The sequence below is a fragment of the Eumetopias jubatus genome, unplaced genomic scaffold (assembly GCF_037043125.1).
Source record: "Eumetopias jubatus isolate StellerSeaLion01/CBP00866 unplaced genomic scaffold, mEumJub1_p1.0 scaffold_3, whole genome shotgun sequence".
Taxonomy (NCBI): Eukaryota; Metazoa; Chordata; class Mammalia; order Carnivora; family Otariidae; genus Eumetopias; species Eumetopias jubatus.
The window spans coordinates 22,435,536-22,455,478 of NW_028274809.1; the positions used below are offsets into that span (position 1 = coordinate 22,435,536).

General features: G+C 39.1%; 1 protein-coding gene across 10 annotated transcripts in view; it reads left to right on the top strand.

The window, feature by feature from the left end:
• The window catches only part of FN1 (fibronectin 1), a 66,775-nt gene that overhangs the window by 11,179 nt on the left and 35,653 nt on the right, over nucleotides 1-19,943 (top strand). For all 10 annotated transcript variants that reach the window (XM_028112138.2, XM_028112139.2, XM_028112140.2 and 7 more), the window contains exons 9-20: nucleotides 583-759; nucleotides 1,854-2,006; nucleotides 3,731-3,859; nucleotides 4,876-5,019; nucleotides 9,890-10,011; nucleotides 12,374-12,554; nucleotides 12,739-12,915; nucleotides 13,834-13,962; nucleotides 14,069-14,158; nucleotides 15,003-15,197; nucleotides 15,948-16,220; nucleotides 17,532-17,798. In XM_028112138.2, coding sequence (XP_027967939.1) covers nucleotides 583-759; nucleotides 1,854-2,006; nucleotides 3,731-3,859; nucleotides 4,876-5,019; nucleotides 9,890-10,011; nucleotides 12,374-12,554; nucleotides 12,739-12,915; nucleotides 13,834-13,962; nucleotides 14,069-14,158; nucleotides 15,003-15,197; nucleotides 15,948-16,220; nucleotides 17,532-17,798 — 2,037 coding nt within the window. The remainder of the gene's footprint in view (nucleotides 1-582; nucleotides 760-1,853; nucleotides 2,007-3,730; nucleotides 3,860-4,875; nucleotides 5,020-9,889; nucleotides 10,012-12,373; nucleotides 12,555-12,738; nucleotides 12,916-13,833; nucleotides 13,963-14,068; nucleotides 14,159-15,002; nucleotides 15,198-15,947; nucleotides 16,221-17,531; nucleotides 17,799-19,943) is intronic.

A 19,943-nucleotide genomic window follows, 5' to 3' on the forward strand; every position in this document is an offset into this window, starting at 1 on the left:
TTTCTCAACCCTGTTTTCATTGGCCAGCCTTCTAGCCATTCCATCTTGAGGCTGCCGAAGAAGTAGCACTTTTGTTCAGTATGGACCTCAGAAACATGAAGCTAACTTAGCCGTTGAAGATCCTTCTATGTTCCCCAGTCCCCTTGGGAAATGACACCAAGGGGAATGCCCTCCAGGTCCATTATTTTTGACACAGTTGGGATTATGATGTGGTTAAAGGAGGTATATTAAAATCCATAGGCAATCCCACAGGGCTCAAGAATATACAGGATGGACGCTGGAGAGCTTTTGCTGCTCTTCTGGTGAAAACTATGTCTTATTCAAAGCAACCATTTGATTTTTTCTCTTTTGGCTGGGAAAATGAGAGTGAAATTGGATTTAAATCTGTTTTGAAGGTGAAGGTGAATGCGCTAGGGAAGCTTGCAGCTCTATGATCAGGCATTCTTTATTCGGGGGTAGACTCCCTGTGAATTAGCTCCAGAAACCCAGCTCGCTCAGAACCTCCCTGTAGTTACGCCCTTCTGTGCGCCACCAAGCTCTGTGGTCATGTTCGTCTTCCTATTTGTGTCCTCTTCTGGGCAGTTTTGGTTCAGACTCGAGGTGGGAATTCCAATGGTGCCTTATGTCACTTCCCCTTCCTGTACAACAACCACAACTACACGGACTGTACTTCTGAGGGCAGGAGGGACAACATGAAGTGGTGTGGAACCACACCGAACTACGACGCTGACCAGAAGTTTGGATTCTGCCCCATGGCTGGTAAGATGGAGCCCTGTAGACACCCATTTATGGTGTAAGACAGAAGAATAGTGTCCACTTTACTCCCAGTTCACCCATTCACTCTTAATTTTCAGACAGCACAAAACTTCATAAGATACACTTACACATCTGTGTAAGTATATATATTATTATATATATATAGTGTATATATAATATATAGTATATATCTATTATATATAGTATATAATTATTTATGTAAGATCATTTTGATATAATTTAATGTCCAAAAATATATAAATACATTAAAAATACTTTTTAAAACATCTGGAAATGCCAATTTTTCACAGGTTTGTCATTTGTAAGGAGCAGACAACTGAGCATCTTAACACATTTCATGTGTAACTGCTGTAGTCACAGACCTACAATATTTACACATAACTGTGATTCAACTAGAATAAACTGTCTCACTTATGAAATACCAAAATGGCCCAAACTGTGTTTTCTGACAAGTATGGGACCTTTTCTGTCTTCAAGGGGGATCTAGTTAGTATGAATGGTGAAAGAGGAGCCAATACCTTTTGTTTTCAAATTTCAAGAACCCCATAGATTACATTTGATCTTCTATTTATAGAACCAAGAACCACGCACTTACCGTCAACTGTCCGTATAAGGCAATGAAACCCAAGAACACTACTTATATTCACTTTCATTTCTTTCAACAAAAGAGATTGTTGGATTTAGAAGAAAACCATGCTTTTGCTTGCAATTCTCTACCCAAACACATAGTTTCCCTTTGGGATAGAATAGACTGGAACTAGAAAAAGTTACGGGGCAGTCGTCAACATCAGTCTTCTAGAACAATGCAGACCTGTTGTGTGAATGTGTAGGTATTATCATGGTTTAACACCCTCCCACCCTTCCTGCAATGAATCCCCACAACATGCTTCACCTTTGGACTAGGTTTGCTCTCTCTGGGACTCAAAACTCTACATATGCCCAGAGCAGCACTGAGACTTCTTTGGGGCACGCCAGACTGCTTCCCAAGCGAGAGTGCTTAGGATAACCAAGCTGGATGGATAATACCATGTATGTTTTTAGACCTTGTGATCATTTCTTCATCCATTTCCCTACAGCCCACGAGGAAATCTGCACAACCAACGAAGGGGTCATGTATCGCATTGGAGATCAGTGGGACAAACAGCATGATATGGGCCACATGATGAGGTGCACATGCATTGGGAATGGTCGTGGAGAATGGACTTGTGTTGCCTACTCCCAACTCCGAGGTATGCTTGCTCATTAATGAGAGCATTTGATAGGAACAAGAGCTCAGAGAGGACCAAGTTTGTAGGTGAAAACTTGTACTTTACCAGAAGCAGGAGAGCAAGTATGCAATGCCACGCCATGAGTCTCCTGTGCATGATGAGCTTCTCAGGTTAGGCAGCCAGTGGAGAAAAGCTGGCAGAGCAATTCTAAAATTCTGAAGCATTCCCATGATGTGAGTACTTCCACTGAGCTGAGAAGATGACTCCAAAGGCTAGAACACAATCATCTGGTCCTTTTAGCTTTTAGTTATGCCATTAGAGTCATGTCTAGAAAACATTGGATAATTTCTGTGAGGAAAAGAGACTTTGCTGTTTTTTTAAAAAGACTTTATTTATTTATTTATTTCTCCAGAAAGAGAGAGAGAGAGCATGCACACGAGTGGGGGGAGGGGCAGAAGGAGAGGAAGAAGCCTGACACGGGGCTCTATCCCAGAGCCCTGAGATCATGACCTGAGCCGAAGGCAGATGCTTAACCGACTGAGCCGCCCAGGTGCCCCGAGACTTTGCTGTTCTAAAATCAGACCCTTGCAGATCCAAACTGAAGGTGACAGAGAGACCTATTTCTTTTGCTCAGTGCAATTTTTTTCCTTTGGATCCTAGTATATAATATAGGGATGGCAATTTATTAAAACCATTTTAGTACTTCTGTTTCTTTGATTTAAGATTTAGGTAGAACTCTGAGCTAATAAATAGTTCGTGTAACTGGTATGTTGACATTGGCCTGAACTTATTCTCCTCTTGTGGGTAACTCACTCCAGTAATAATAATTCCATATGACATTGCAGAATTGAAAGGAACCCTAGAAAGACATACAGAGCAACTCCTCACTTTCCAGATGAAGAAGCTGAGAGACCCAAAGGGGGAAAGTCATTTTCTCAGGATCTGACAGAGAGTTAGGAACAGAGTTGGCCTAATTTTCTTTTTAATTTCACAAATGCCATAGATGTTATTTTATTTCCCAAATCCAAGTATCTCCCCACCCTGGCCATTCCAGAGATCAGACCATCACACCCTGCTGGGTGCTCCATAAGTATGTTTGATCTTCCTCCCTATTTCTCAGAGCAAGCAGAGATCTGAAGGACATTATCAACTAAGCAAGAACTTTTCCAAAAGTAAAACACACATTTGTTCAAAAATTGCCTTTCCAACAGGAAGGCATATTTTACCACATTCTGTAGTTGTACGTACTTTGACTTCTGATATTTAAGTTTATAAGAAAGAGTTTAAGAAAGTGAGAATTATTTTTTTCCAAAAATTGTATTCCTGACCAAGCTTTGAAAAAGTATTAATTCTGTGCTCATAGAAAAGTTCTTTTAGTGGGAGGTGTTGATAATTTAGTGGAAAAAACTGTATGCTTTGAAAAGCATGGTATTAAAAAAAAAAAGAAAAGCATGGTATTTTGGGGGCACCTGGTAGCTCAGTCGGTTAGGCATCCCGCTTTTAATTTCAGCTTGGGTCATGATCTCAGGGTTGTAAATTCGAGCCCCGAGTCAGGCTCCTTCTCATCGTGGAGTCCGTTTGAGGTTCTCTCTCTCCCTCTACCCCTCCCCCAGCTTGCATATGCTCTCTCTCTCTCTCAAATAAATAAATGTTAAAAAAAAAAAAGAAAAAGAAAAGCATGGCATTTTTTAATTTCATCGTGAAACTTAAAAAAGCTCTCCACCTTCCCACTGGTTCCTAAACAGATCAGTGCATTGTTGACGACATCACCTACAACGTGAATGACACATTCCACAAGCGTCATGAAGAGGGACACATGCTGAATTGTACCTGCTTTGGTCAGGGCCGGGGCAGATGGAAGTGCGATCCCATTGGTAATTAGCCCTCATGTCTCTAGATGGTTTTGGATGTTGGGACTAGTTAACGAGTTTCAGATAAGGAGAGCTATTTCATATTACATCATTGAATTTGACTCCAGACTTTGATCAGTGGTTTGTAGAGAGCTTTGTAAAATCTTTTCTCTAATCATGACCCAGTATATCAACTTGATATTGGTAGTTATCTATTATTGAGTTTGGTAACCCATTCAGGTTTATTTTAATGGAATAGAATCAGTTCTTTGGTTCTGAATCATAAAGAGAATCCATGTTATGGGAGAGAACCTTCCTTTGCTGACTGCAGATGCTCATGCCATTAAATACCTCCTTCCAAATACTTTATTTTTCTTGACTGCCCTTTATAATAGATCTAAGCAAATAGGGAAGGTTGAGCCTTAACAGAGCTGCAGGCCAGCTTTAAGGTAATCCATTAATATTCCTTTACTAAAAGAGACGTGTTGCTCACTAAGAAACCAAACTGGTCAGATGAGTTTCTTTGACCTGAGATTATCAAAGCCTGAGAGGTCTTTTCAGAAACTGCTCAGCAAGTATTAACTAGATTAAAATCTAGTTCACCATTTACATGTAAAATTAAGCCCTCCAATCTTTAAAGAGGTATATAAAGTGTTATTTTGTCCTTACTGTTCAAATGGTAAATCAGTTGCATTATAATGTAGGCAAAATAAAATATCTGATTTAGTTTCTCAAATTGGTACTCAAAATGTCAGTATGTCCTAAATCTAAATCATAAAATTTTTATTTAGAATACTGTCTTTTTAGAAGACTAAACATTTCTTCCAGTGGGTACTTGTTTACCGCTATTTACTGCCAGTTGTCCTGTAAGGTAAAAGATAGGAACAAAATATTTTGTAACCGTGTATACTTGTAAGGACATTGCAAGTTTCCATTAAAACTAAGAACGGATGCTCCTTGCTCACTTGCTGGAGACACTGAAATTCAGTTTGTAGCTCTCCATCTTTAGTGCTGCTTCTTTCACTTTGTATATATTTTAGACCAATGCCAGGATTCAGAAACCCGGACATTTTATCAAATTGGAGACTCATGGGAGAAGTATGTGCATGGCGTCAGGTACCAGTGTTACTGCTATGGCCGTGGCATTGGGGAGTGGCATTGCCAGCCGTTGCAGACTTATCCAGGTAAGTAGTTGGGTTAATGCAAACTGACCACTTCCACCTGAGTTGTAAGAACTGGGCGGCATCATTGTTTTTAATCCTCTGATCCCTGCATCGGCCTCCTCTCTCTTTCCCATCTTTTTCTCCGATCATGATCTAATAATCAGATTTTTGACTCAAATGATTTTCTTTCCTCCCCAGTCAAGTACAAGATGTGCCAGGCTGGGAAAATGTGCCTGTGTGTAAGTTTGTTTCTGAACACTGTAAAGCATTCCATTAGGTTAAAACACTCCGGCTTATTTGATCTCCCATCTGCACATGGGAATAGAAACCATGCAGTGAGCTACGCTGGAAGCGAAGTGTTGGGACTTTATGTTATGACTCTCGACAGAGAGGTTGCATACAGGGATGTTGTGGAATACAATGTAGGGTATGTGTGTTCACTCAACATTTCAGCCAGGGCCTCTTTGTGTCAAAATTTTCATCTGTTTGATCAGTTGGAGTCTAGAACAAAGTATTCTGGGTCAAGAGTTGAGCAATTTGGTCAATTTTCTGCCCACGCAGTTCAAATACTCCCAAATGTTTATTGCTGGGGTTTTCTTTTTTTTTAAGGTCACAAGACATAATGCCTAGCTGTAGGTGTGATTAATTCATTGTAGGAAAAAAACCAATTTTTAAAAATTTAATTATAATAAGATGTGGTGAATTATGAGGCTCTCATCTTTAGGTACCAGTTTCTTAAGCAATGCAGAGGTGCAAATCCTCCTAGACCTCTGTTAACTTTAGACTTGAAACATGGCCTGCATTCAGAAACAAAAACAAGTTTTCAGAGCTTCAGAACCTGCCTCTGACAGAAATTAAGATTAAGTAAACTAAATGCCTCCATAGTGTAGTAAGAGATTCACTATTGTAGAGAACCAGGTATGGAACAATTTGGCCCAAGGTAGAGTTTGCCAAAGACATGGGTCCTGGCTGTACGTGTGGTGAAAGAGATCCATGTCAAATTCCACTCATCATTTTCTCATTTGTAAATTGGGGGAGATTAAAGCTGATTGCCTTTAAATTTCCTTCTAGCGCTCACCATCTAACGGATCTCTGATCCTAAACACTAACCACCCAGCTACACCCTTTCCACAAACTTGGAAGAAACCTACCTCTCCCTCACCATCAGTCACTGTCAGGGCTGTCGAAGGTGACCTTGCCTTACAGGCTCACAGCACAAATTAACCTGGCTCTTAAACTGTATTTCATGGTGGATTTGGGGGTAGGAATCACTTAAAATATATTTTTTTGTTGTTTAATAATTTTTTTAAAAATCTGACTGCAGAAAAACCTGAAGTTCAGAAATTATATAATTGGTTTTCTTCTTTAATGGGGCAACTAAAGGATAGAAACTTTTTAAAGAAACACTCTCTAGTTTCTATGTTTAGGATTGTTATTGGTGTGGCAGTTTGTCGAAAATCGTCCTCAAATTTAGAGAGAAATTATTTTCTCACTCTTTTAAAACGAGCCTATTCACAAAGCGACTCATTGGAAGCATTTTGGTGGACATGACAAGGGTGAAATCCAAATGGGAAGGAAGGGGGCCTTCTGCTTTGGAGTTTTACAAGTTGACTTTGCTCCTACTTTTTAAAAAGGGTCAGAGGAATGCCCAATGAACATGGAGGAGGGGATTTAGAGAGGGGATTGGTGTTTGCCCTCAGTACGAGGTTGGGCGCTTATCTCTGTGCCTGGTTTGCTCAACGGTTCATGCCTAACACACGGGGCTTTATGAGTGTGGGAAGAATAAAGGAGCCACAGATGACCAGCAGACTGTCTCGGAGCCTTGCCCTGTTGGCTCCTCCTACAGAGAGGATTTGGTGGAGTTGTTCAAACTAACAGAAGATAAGAGCATTTGGTTTGTCAATAAACAACTAGGAAAGCACAGATCTCAGCAAATAAAGTAGAGAAAAAAAGGACTAAGTTGCAAACTCATAAATATTTAACTTCCCCAGGGTCATCGTTGCTGGAAATGATTCGTTTCAGCCTAATTTTAAACTGATTTTTAAAAGTATACACGTCATGTTGTATTTTTACTTAACTGTCTTATGGTTAGCCTGATCAGACTGAGTAAGAGAGGGAGTCAAGTTTTTACAATGGTAATTGCTAGTATATACCAGTTAGGTTAATTTTAGTTTTATCAAATTCAACTGACGTAAATGATGTCAGAATTTTTAGATTTCCTGTTTTCAGATCATATGTAGATTAAGGTAGAGTGGTAATCAGAATTTAGTTGACCTCACAAATGATGGACACGGTCTCTTTTCCTTCTGAACAAAAATATACTAAATGCATGAAATCCACACTGCCATTCAGTGCAGCCCCCTTAAAGGTGGGCTATGGTACAAGCGTAAATTTCAAAACCTACGATTTCGAACCAGTGCTTGAAGTTTTAGAAAGAAAAACTTCTGTAGTTTTGCTCCGTCACGGCGGTACAAGCCACTGAGTCGCCTTTTCGTTTTCCCACCCTCCTCCTCATGGACCCAGGAACATGATTAGGGTTAAAGGTGAGCAGTAAAGGACAATTTGTATTGTCTTTCTAAAACTTAATAGACATTTTACCATCATCAACTTTTGCTTTTAATTAAAGGCTGGTTTTTTTTAGAGCAGTTTTAGGTTCCCAGTAAAACTGAAAGGTACAGAGCTTTCCCATATAGCCCTTGCCCCCACACATGCACAGCCTCCCCTATTACGGCACCCCCCAGTGGAGTGGTGCATTTGTTACAATCGAGAAATCTGCATCGACACCGTTTTCACCCAAAGTCTATGGTTTACGTTAAGGATCACTCTTGGTGTTGTACATTCTGTAGCATCATAAACTTTTTTCCTCCCTCAAAATCATGATTGCCAAACTAAGTAAAATACATATCAGGTGTCTCCTTACTTAAGGAAATTATAGTAGGACTTCTTTAGAGGATCGATATTTAAACAACCTTATGCCAATTATTGTGAATAATTTAAGGACGTGATATTCCTGTATTTACTGATGTTCACAGAAGTCACATCTCTGACATTTTGCTTCATTACTTGTCTTATTTATTTAAATTTATTAAATTAAATAAATTTAAATACACTTATTTATATTTGTGAGGATCTTTATGAACAGAAGGGGTAACTTAAAAAGTGACATGCAGTTAACTTCTGCCAATTGATTAAAACAAACATCCTGCCATGTTCTGTGAAATATACATTATTTTAGAATGGAAAACTGAGAATTTTATGCATGGGTTTTGGTGTTCAGGTGGCTTAGAAATATGTGCATTAAATGAAATTAAGATTCAGAGAATAGTTGTTAGTCTTCAACCACTTTGAATTATTCCCAAAACTTTTGAGTCTACAAAGATATAGAAGTTTTGTATTTGTTCTGCCACAGAATACTTTGTTTTCAAAGAGAATCGAACAGCAAAGATAATAAGTAAGTTTGAGGGGCGCCTGGGTGGCTCAGTCGTTAAACGTCTGCCTTCGGCTCAGGTCATGATCCCAGGCTCCTGGGATCAAGCCCCGCATCGGGCTCCCTGCTCGGTGGGAAGCCTGCTTCTCCCTCTCCCTTCCCCTCTGCTTGTGTTCCCTCTTTCACTGTGTCTCTCTCTGTCAAATAAATAAATAGAAATCTTAAAAAAAAAATTAAGTTTGAAAATCACTATTCTTTTTTGCCTAAGAGCTTTCAGAAAACTTAAATCTGTTAACAAGCCGGTGAAATGCTTTACGAAACTTGCAAAATGTTGCTTTTTTTTTGTTAGAGTGGCAGTTAGAAATTCTTGGAAAGGTTATGACAAGGAACTTTATTTCTAATAAGTAGAACATTGATTGGCATCATAAAAAAAGACAGTGTTTAGGAAAAAGATGGTGTTCTGTTCTGCAAGCTTAAATTCTCTAGCTATTTCATTATTATCCTAAATGGAGTCTACACTATTAAGAAATTAATTCTACTTCCCTTATATGGTTTTTTCTTAAAAAAAAAAAAAAAGAAGAACCAAAACCAGACTTTGAATTTTGTTGGAAACAGTCATACATATCGAGATGTGGAAATACTGAATTTAGTATATACTTCAAAATGCCATTTCAGTTGGTAACTGCTTTTGGGAAAAAAAAAAAGTTTGACCTCTTAATAATTTGAGCACTCAGTAGTAGGATTTTAGAGTATACTTATCGAGTAAAACTAAAACTAAAACTTTCCCCCTAACTAATAGGATGCTTAGGCTGATAAATAAAACTGAGTCTTGGGGCATCTGGCTGGCTCAGTCAAATGAGCATGCAGCTCTTGATCTTGGGGTCATGAGTTCGAGCCCCACGTTGGATGTAGAGATTACTTAAATAAAACTTAAAAAAAAGAAATAAAACTGAGTCTGTAATTATTCATTAAGGATTCTATTTCATTAGAAATATGTGTGCTTTACATCATGTCATATAGCCTTTGGAATGTTTCCTTCTTAGGGGGTAGATGCATTCTTGATGAAAGCCTTCACAAACAAGAATTTGCTTTAAAGAAGCTTAGTATGATAAATAAATAGAGTTTGGGTTTTGTGTCCCTTTATTTGGCTTAGAGTAGTTTCACAATTTTCTCAAAATTCTTACTTTGAAAATGGAGAGGAAAGCAAACTGAGGCATTTTTCAAATTTTATTTGCTATAAACAAGTTCTATTTGCATTTCTCATGTGATGGACTATTGACTAAGAAAGGATTTTGTTGCGTTGATTTCCAAGGTCAGGATGTAAAAAGTAATCTGAGAATTTTTTTTTTTTTTTTACTCTACTCGCATTTACTGTCTTTTAATGATGGCCATCCATGTGCACTAAATTTTAAGCTGAAGTAAGTGATTACCCAAGATCACCAAATCTCACATTTTCATTTTCAGGGACAACTGGTCCCGTCCAAGTAATCATCACTGAGACCCCCAGTCAACCCAATTCTCACCCCATCCAGTGGAATGCCCCAGAACCATCTCACATTTCCAAGTACATTCTCAGATGGAAGCCTGTGAGTATCCCACTCAGAAACTGTACACACTGAGACTACTGAAATTAACACATTCTAAACATTTTTTTTCCAGCTTTTGAGCCAATAAATATGATTAACTATCTGTGACTTGACAATTTAGTTTTTTTGGTATTTAGAAGGACTTAGAAAGATTTGTTATTTAGAAAATCTTCTTAACAAGGACTTAGAAATGATAATGCCTGAAACAATTCTTCCCCAATATGGGAAGAGAATCTAAAGGTTTTGTATGTCTTGCAACTCTATCAGAGGAAAACAATGATTGGCATCATTTCCATGATTGAAAAATTAATATTTAGCTCTTTGGGTTCACTTTTGAAGGGAGCACTTCTTAAAACATTTTTGATCCTTTGAAGTTATTTAGATAGAAGGGAAAAAGATGGTGCAAGGGAAGAATACATGAGGAGTGATGGTTTGTTTAAAAAGTGAACCTTGTGATTTCTTAACAAGAACCATCTAGAATTTGAAGAAATCATACAGAGGAAGATATTGGTCTAGTAAGCTTTAGTTTTTCTTAACCTTCAAAGCTGCCTGCTATGCCTCCAAAATTCATGACTCATAACTTGAGAAACACTATTTTAAACACAGGACAAAAATGCCCACTTTTAGCCATAGCTATTAAATTCTAGCAATTAAAAACAAAATGGGGGATGCCTGGGTGGCTCAGTCAGTTGAGCGTCTGCCCTCAGCTCAGGTCCTGATCCCAGGGTCCTGTTCAGCGTCAGTTCCCTGATCAGCGGGGAGCCTGGTTCTCCCTCTCCTCCACCCCTCCCCACCTGCACCTTCTCTCTCTGTCTCTCATAATAAATATGAGAATAAATAAATGAATGAATAAATAAATAAATAAAAACATTTGACCTACTAATGCAGTTAACTCTTGGGGAAAAATTCAAGCTGTGAAATCATTTTTTTTTTTTTTTTGGTAGTATACTCAGTACTCTTGTCCATAGTATGTGGAGTAGCCATTTCCAGAACTTTGTATCTAGTAGATGTTAGTCAATGAGATCACTATATTGTCCCCTCAGATACCTCCTTGTCTCTCATCTTTTCGTTTCATTACCAATTTTATTTACTTTAAAGCTAACTCTGAAGTGTTATGTGAGATCTCCGTAATATGGGACATTTACAGAGAGGTATAAAATGTACATTGAATTGGGGAATCTTCAAAGAAGCTGCGGTGATCAATTTCTTTGAGACTTTCAACAATTAAGAATTTTCAGGTTTTCCCTCAATGGATGTTACCTGAAAGTTTGTTTTTGAGTATTTTCTTCTGATAGCTAATTGTCTAGAAAAGTTCACATTTAATGAAAGATTTATCATTAAATCTGAGCTAATTGTCATGACTAATTGCAGTGTTTTTTTTCAGGGTATTTGCGTTAAAATTTAAATTTAAAATATACTAGGATCCGTTTCATTGATTTCAAAAATATAAATGGACACTTGAGTATTTGAATTATTGAGGAACTGGTTGATTGGATAATTTAAAAAACTTACTGGGCATTAAAAATGTATTTTGACTTAGTTTAGAATATTTACACTTAAAAGGATCTCATCTTGTTTGAAGTAAGGCCGTTTCTTTTCCACACATTTTATTGCAATGAGTTTTGTGATCCATGACATGTTAATGAAGTTGGACAGGATGTGAAAATGTAAACGGAATCAAAGATTAAATAAACCAAAATCACATTCTTCCTCAGTCTTGCCCAAAGTTGGGAACTGCTTTTGATGGGGTAATTCATATCCAAGAATGAGCCTTCGGCCAGACCAGTGGAACCTTCTATGTGATGGTCCCAGGAACTGAGTCACAAAGCAGTATTATATTTTTGACTATTTCTGCAAGGCAAGAAATTTGTATCCTACTAAGTGAAAGAATATATGGCCTTTTCCCACTTCAGAGAAGAATTTATCTCTCTTCATCGTAGAAATTTAGAAAATGAGAGAGGCAAAACTTGGGTTCATCATCAGTCTGGCAAAAAGGAAGGTGCCCAGTGCCTGTGACTGTGTGATCTTGGTCATGTCACATCTCACTGTTTCTTCACCTGTAAAATGAGGGTAATTATACCATTAACTTGGAGGAAAGGAGAGACGGAGTTTAAATAAATGAATGCAAGTAAAACAGCACAAAGCCTGGCACACGAAGAGCTACCAGTAAATATTAGCTATGATAATAATTATTATTAATATTAAACTCTGCTAAAGATCCCTGTTCTGATTCCAGTTTTCCATGATTTTCTTCCACAGTGGAGCTGCCTAGGTCCCTCCTTCTTTGAAGATTAGTCAGTATCATCTCTGAATGTTCATCCGTGGGAATACTTATATGACTTCTTTTCTTTTAAATCTTTAGAAAAATTCTCCAGGCCGTTGGAAGGAAGCCACCATTCCCGGCCACTTGAATTCGTACACCATCAAAGGCCTGACGCCAGGTGTGGTATATGAGGGACAGCTCATCAGTGTCCAGCAGTACGGCCACCGAGAGGTGACACGCTTTGACTTCACCACCACCAGCACCAGCCCTGCGGTGACCAGTACGTATGCCACCCATCCTCAGGGCCGTGCCTGTGTTCCTCAGGAAGTGGTTTGCTTCCCAAGTCCTATTCCTCCATGGGTGGCACCAACATTTTTTTTTTTTTAGATGGTGTCCTATAGATGACAGTAGTAAAGGTTCTCCAATGGCTGAAGGCTCCCTTTCCCCTTTCTGTCACCCTCTAGGCAACACCGTGACAGGAGAGACGACACCCCTTTCTCCTGTTGTGGCCACTTCTGAATCTGTGACTGAAATCACGGCCAGCAGCTTTGTGGTCTCATGGGTCTCGGCTTCAGACACCGTGTCAGGATTCCGTGTGGAATACGAGCTGAGTGAGGAGGGAGACGAGCCACAGTATCTTGGTAAGCTAAATGTGCCATCATGACCGTTTTGGAACTAGTTGACGGCTCGTACTGAACAAACTTCCGCTGTGAGGAAGGGAAAGATGACCTTTAATATGAGCTGCATTACGCATTTGCCTGGGCACGGGTTTATACAACCATAGTGTTTTCTTTTATATATATATATATATATATATAATTTTTTTAAATAGATTTTATTTATTTATTTATTTATTTGAGAGAGAGAGAGAGAGAGAAAGGGGGGAGAGGAGCAGAGGGAGAGGGACAAGTACACTCCGTACTCAGTGCAGATGCGTATGTGGGGCTTGATCTCAGGACCCTGAGATCGTGACCTGAGCCGAAATCGAGTCAGATGCTCAACTGACTGAGCCACCCAGGTGCCCCTAGGGTTTTCTTTAGGGAAGTGATTGCCACTGTGAGGACCACAGCAGAAAATGTTAGTCTTTGGGGGTACACAGTAGCCTCATTCATGCTTTTCAAATTCTCATGGTTAGGGGCCTTTTAAGAACTTTATTGTAGCATAATGTATCATAGGCGTAGAGCTTGATGAATTTTATAAAATGGACACACCCATGTGACCAGCACCCAGATCAGGGAAAAGAATCTCTCTCCTACTCCATCGTCCCTGCCCATAACCAGCATCCTGACTTCTAACTACAGAGAGCTATTTTTACAAATTGGGGGTGGATTATAAAAATTATATATCTTTAGAGAAAAAAATTAGAAAAAATGGTAAACAAAAGAAAAATTATCCCATAATGCATCGATAATTATTGATTATCCGTTAGTACATTTCCTTCTAGACTTGCCCCCTTCCCTTATGAATATATAGTTTTAAGAATATCCCTCTTCTAGGCTGTGGAGTGATTTCAGGGGTTGGTTTGCTCTGACTGGTAACCTTTCCTTTTTATTTTAAAGATCTTCCAAGCACGGCCACTTCTGTGAACATCCCTGACCTGCTTCCTGGTCGAAAATATATTGTAAATGTCTATCAGATATCTGAAGAAGGAGAACAGAGTCTGATCCTGTCTACTTCACAGACAACAGGTACACGTGTACTACGCACTGTGAAGAGAATCTTCTTTCTGTAGAACAGGCCTAGAGCAATATTTCCTGACTATTTTCCTCGGGTGCTCCTTTCTTTTTCTGTTAGCACCTGATGCTCCTCCTGACCCTGCTGTGGACCGAGTGGATGACACCTCTATTGTCGTTCGCTGGAGCAGACCCCAGGCACCCATCACAGGTGAGGTTGGCCTCCTTCTTGGCTGCCATGTTCATCTTGACAGCACAGGTGGTGAGGGAGCCAGTTCTGATCTGTGGAGAGGGATACCACTTAACTCTCCTATATAACTCTAGACTAGGGTAAAGGTGTGTGTGTTGTGTGTGTGATAGTAATTCAGAATGTGATTATTTTCAAGTCTTACAGCTCAACTTTCTTACAGATCATTTCCCACCATGTCCACTTTATTGATCCCCTACACACACACACACACACACACACACATACACCCACACACACACACACACACACACACAACACACAACCTCGAAAACCAGCTCACTGCCTTATTAAACCAGGCATTTCTGAGATCGAAGAGGGGTAATTTTTCTGAAAACCTCACTCTAAGACTTAGTCTTAAGTGGGCTTAGTCTTAAGTTGGCTCAGTTGCCTTCTTAGCTCATTAAGTACTCAGCTGCCTCTGAAGTTTCTAAAAGACACAGACAGTGCTAGACAATCTGCACTCGAGGTGGTTCATTAATTGCTTTCACTGCACGGAGCTCAAAGAGAAGAAATCGTTTTCACATGAATATTTTCACCTCATGGCATCTCTAATAGACATTTATTAAGGATATCAGGTCTTCAGGGATGATATTTATTATTAAAAAGGATTGCATGGCTGCTCTTATTTTATCTTTGTACTGAATAGTCCTTCTAAGAAGTGGCAACATCTAAAGAGTCAAAGCATCACTAGTTCTTAACTAATCAAGCAAGCTGCTAAGGGTTTTTCTGAGAAGAGGGATTTATGACTCATTAAACCTCTGTTTCATAAAACTATATGGCTAGCGTTTTCCCCTTGAATCTGCAGGATACAGAATAGTGTATTCGCCATCGGTAGAAGGTAGTAGCACAGAACTCAACCTTCCTGAAACTGCCAACTCAGTCACCCTCAGTGACTTGCAACCTGGCGTTCAGTATAACATCACCATCTACGCGGTGGAAGAAAACCAAGAAAGTACTCCTGTTTTTATCCAACAAGAAACCACTGGCGTCCCGCGTTCAGGTAACTTAAAGCCACCTCCTGTGGTATCGTATTTCTTAGGGTTTACCAAGGTAACACATTTAACCTCACTTTTGTTGGAGGAATAAAACTGCCCTTGGATTGCGCTCATTTCCTTAGCCTGCTGGGGAGGACCAGAAGTGTAAGATGAAAGAATTATTATTTCTGTGGGAGGGTTGTTTTGTCTCTGTCAGCGGTCCCTATATGCAAGTAATCTTATAGATTAGTTTATCCCTCAACTTAAGAAATTTGGCTGAAATGTCCACACTATAAACTGACTTATCAAGGCTGGCTATTGGCCTTCCTGATTACAAACTGACACATAAAGCCTTCATATTTTTCCCCAGAAACTTCAGTGTTCAGTCATCTGTTACTTTTAAGTTTTACAAAATGGTTCAGTAAAATGCAAACCACATTTTTTCTGTTGTCACAATTAGGATTTTTTTTTAATTTTATTTTTTGTGTGTTTATTTTAAACTCCTTGACAGGACACTTCATACGTTGGGAACTCATCTGCTTAGCTACACATTTTAGGTAAAATAAAATAAAATGCTTCAAATGTCATATGTAAGCAGGATGACTGAACCAGAGAAAATATAAGCAAAAACACATATTCTCTGGTGAAGAGACAAAACCTAGCATTGCTTTGGAATGAGAGGCACCATGAATTTCCTATACACATCTGGGAAATTGACTTAAAAAAAATACTCTTCAGCAGGAATTGTGAATGACCGGTTGGCTCTTGTCTGTTAGATGAAGTTCCTCCTCCCCGGGACCTGCAGTTTGTGGAAGTGACAGATGTGAAGGTCACCATCATGTGGACACCCCCTGAGAGTGCAGTGACCGGCTACCGTGTGGACGTGATCCCCGTCAACCTGCCTGGGGAACACGGGCAGAGGCTGCCCATCAACAGGAACACCTTTGCGGAAATCACTGGCCTGTCCCCCGGGGTCACCTATCACTTCAAAATCTTCGCTGTGAACCAAGGGCGGGAGAGCAAGCCTCTGACGGCAGAGCAAATGACCAGTATGTCTTGCTTCTTGACTATCTCCACCCCAGATTCTCCACCCTGACTTGCAATCTGTGGTGAATGCACAGCAAATCGTTAACTCCTAGGAGTACAGTTAGAGATAGGGAACTACCCAGTGGTGAAGAGAATGCGTGGTGGACATAAAACCCGTTAACACTTCGAAACAAAACGGAGACCAGCTCCATGGATCTAAACGGTGACCCATTTCCCAAATACACGTATCCATGTCATGGCCCCGAGAGAGGGGAACTTAAGAGAACCTGATTTTCTTTGCTGACAGAGACATGGATCGTAAATTTGAGGATGTTTTCTGTAACTAAAAATATCTAGATCAAACTGCAAATGTACGCTCTTAACCCTTTTATAGAATTATTTATAAATAGTAATTGCTAAAACAGTTATCGCATATGAAGTCCCAGGGTCTCTCCTCAGTTCATTGTCCTTATAGTTAATACTCTTTTTGACCTAATGAAAAAGGTCTTATCCGCTTTGGATTCATGAAGCAATTGAAACTCATACAAAATTCTGCTGTTTGTGAAGTCCCAGAGCTAGGAAGCAATGGAGCTGGATCCACATAGAATTTTGCCTTGTGACTCCATGTCCCGTTCTTTCAGTTATTATATTTGACTACCTCTTAAGCACTTCCTTCATCTGAAAAGTGTTTTAATTTACTGCAGGGAAAGTGCTAGCTATCACCCTCAAGAAAACTCACAGTTTGTGTGATTCTTTCTGATAGTGTGCCCTCACCAGCATCCTACCGTGATTCTGACAGATATGCTATAAGTATTATCTAATACGGATTATGCAAAAATTACTTTTATTCCTCTAGCAAAGGACTATTCATTCAATACATGCAGACAATATTCTTTACGTTCCCTGTAGAGGTTTCACCTTGCCCTCGTTTTATTGGCCTTGTCTCTCATGTCTTAACCTGTTTGGTTCAGAGCACATTGTGGCATTCACAAGTGGTTTTTTTGGTTATTGTTTCTGTTTTGATAATGTTATCTCAATAATGTTAGTATAATTTCAGAGGGTGATGGGAAAGTCATGCTGGAAAATTCCACTTTCCTCAGGATCAAAGTCAAGCAAAAAAAAAAAAAAAAGTCAGCGATTTCTCATGATTGACACCATTTTGCAAGGTTCCGTGTAACACTCCATCTCATAATAGCTCCACATTTCCAAGGTTTTGAGTTTTACTTAGTTTCCACCTAAAGAAAGGTTTAGAAAATTCAGTCAAGCTTTTGAGTTTCCTTATGATCATTCCTGAGGGTCAAATATTTCTTGATGTGTTTCATCTTTTTTTCTAGGATTGGATGCTCCCACTAACCTCCAGTTTACCAATGAAACTGACTCAACTGTCTTAGTGATCTGGACTCCACCTCGGGCCCGGATAGCCGGGTACCGACTGACCGTGGGCCCGACCCGGGGAGGCCAGCCCAAGCACTACAATGTGGGGCCCTCGGCCACGCAGTACCCCCTGAGGAATCTGCAGCCTGCGTCTGAGTACACCGCATCCCTCGTGGCTGTCAAAGGCAACCAGCAGAGTCCCAAAGCCACGGGAGTCTTCACCACTCGTAAGCCAAAGTTTGAACATCCTGTCTTAGTGATGTCGTCGGTTTTTACCTATCTTTACATTCTCCGTGGTCTTAGTGATGTCGTCGGTTTTTACCTGTGTTTACGTTCTCCGTGCTTCATCCAATTTTTAAAAAGTTCACTTAAAAACCCTTAGTACAGGGTTTAAAAAAAAGGGAAGATTTAAAGCAGTGCTACTCAAAGTGTGGTCATGGACAATCCCCTTGATCCGTGTGTTTGTTATTGGACCCTAAGGAGCTTGTGCCGGAGTAGAAATCAGGAAGCACGCTAATTCAGTTCAGTTGACTGTTTTCTGAAGCAAGATTTTCGTGATGAAGGTTAAATTACAAATGTTGCCAGGCTTCTTATTTACTCTGGGACCACTTTGAGTAATGCGGTTTAAAGCACCCAGTTATTTGAAAGTCGAATGCTATTTTATTAAATGAGTTTACCAAACACCAGTTAAGGCAAGAAACAAAACCAGCACGATGTCTACATCCTGCTACTTTTGGTGCTGAATGATAGCAGTAAGTGTAGAATGAAAACATTTACGAACTGAATGGAAACCAACAGAACAAGAAGTTAAGGAAGGGATTTCTTTATGAGACTGTAGCAGATTAAAGTATTTCTGCAGAACAGAATACCTTTTTTTTTTTCTTTTCATCTTTCTTAAATGACTCTTGAAGTTCCAATGAGGGAAGAAGACTGACAATTTTTGGTCATGTCTGTCTTTTTTTGCTCGACACTTTATGGAAAGTGGCCTTAAATCTCCTACATATCTACATTACAATAAAGACCTGTATTCATAAAATGAGTTCCATTAAAAACATTCTCATTTACATTACAAAGAATTATGAGACCCCTAATTTCTAGCTGAGCACTGGTTGTTATTTTTAACTCAACATTTTGAATTATAGAAGCACCCAACACTTTTCAACATATATCACGACTATGAACTAGTTTGCATTTTTCCAGAAGTGTTTTAAAAATATAGATGTTAAGGAGCCTTCAAAAAGCGAGTGTAAGTTTAGCTGTAAATAACTATGGAATTTACTTCCCAAAGAAAATTCTCCACAAACTTTTCCCGGTAAGAAGTCATAATTTACCAAAAATGTATTTCCACTTAAATTTGGTGTACGTTCTCTGACTAGTGAAGTCTTTTTCTTAAGTAACTGCTGATTATAAGCAAGTAAAATCTGCTTTTCATTTCTAAGTTAACTTCTAAATTTTGCTATTTTATGTTACATGTTACTAAGATTCTCTAGAATCTATTAATATGAAATCAGTGTCTTTGTATTTCTTATAGATGCCCTTCATGAATTAGAATAGAGATTTCAGTAGATTTAACCTTTTACTGACCACATATAATTCTACAAATTATCATTTTTACTTTTTCACTCCTTAACACGAGACCTTTTTTTTGTAGTTTCTTTTGATGGGCAAAAGAAACCAAAAGAGAAAAAGCATTTTTAATGATACTAACGATAATTAAGTATTGTTAAGTAAGTAGCAATAATTAAGTACGGTGAGTCAACATAGAGTATTTCAAGTACTTTTGCACACTTTGATATATTGGCCATATTACGTTGATGCTCTGCACTGTATATTACGTTGACGCTCTGCACAGTATATTTCTATAAAATATAATTCTATTTGAGTTAAAGTACTGATTGTCAAAACTAATTTTACTGAATAAAGGTTAACATAGTGCCTTGCACACAGCCTACCTTCAAAAACTGTTCACTGAATAGATGATTGAGGGAAGAATGAGAATGAAAACAGTTCAACCAAGCAAAGCTTCAGTTTAAATAAACCTACTTAAGTAGGCAGTTCCACAACTTCATTTGAACTTGAAGTACTCTCTGAGGCTGTAAACATCACTACAGCTTGCATATTTTTGCAGTTGCTGTGAGTTTCTGTAGCTTTTTACTGTCTTACCATGCTTAATTCTGGGAATAACTTTTCTGGATTTTATAACTTGTGCTAAATTCTTAAAAGCAAATGTGAGGGTGGAGTGGTGGTGGGGGTGCTGTTTCTGGGGAAAATACAGCTTACTCCTTTATAAATAGGGCAAATTTTATTTCTTTAACAGCCAGGCTGTTTTCACCTAACAAGACCTGCCAGAACCCATAACTCATACTTACAGT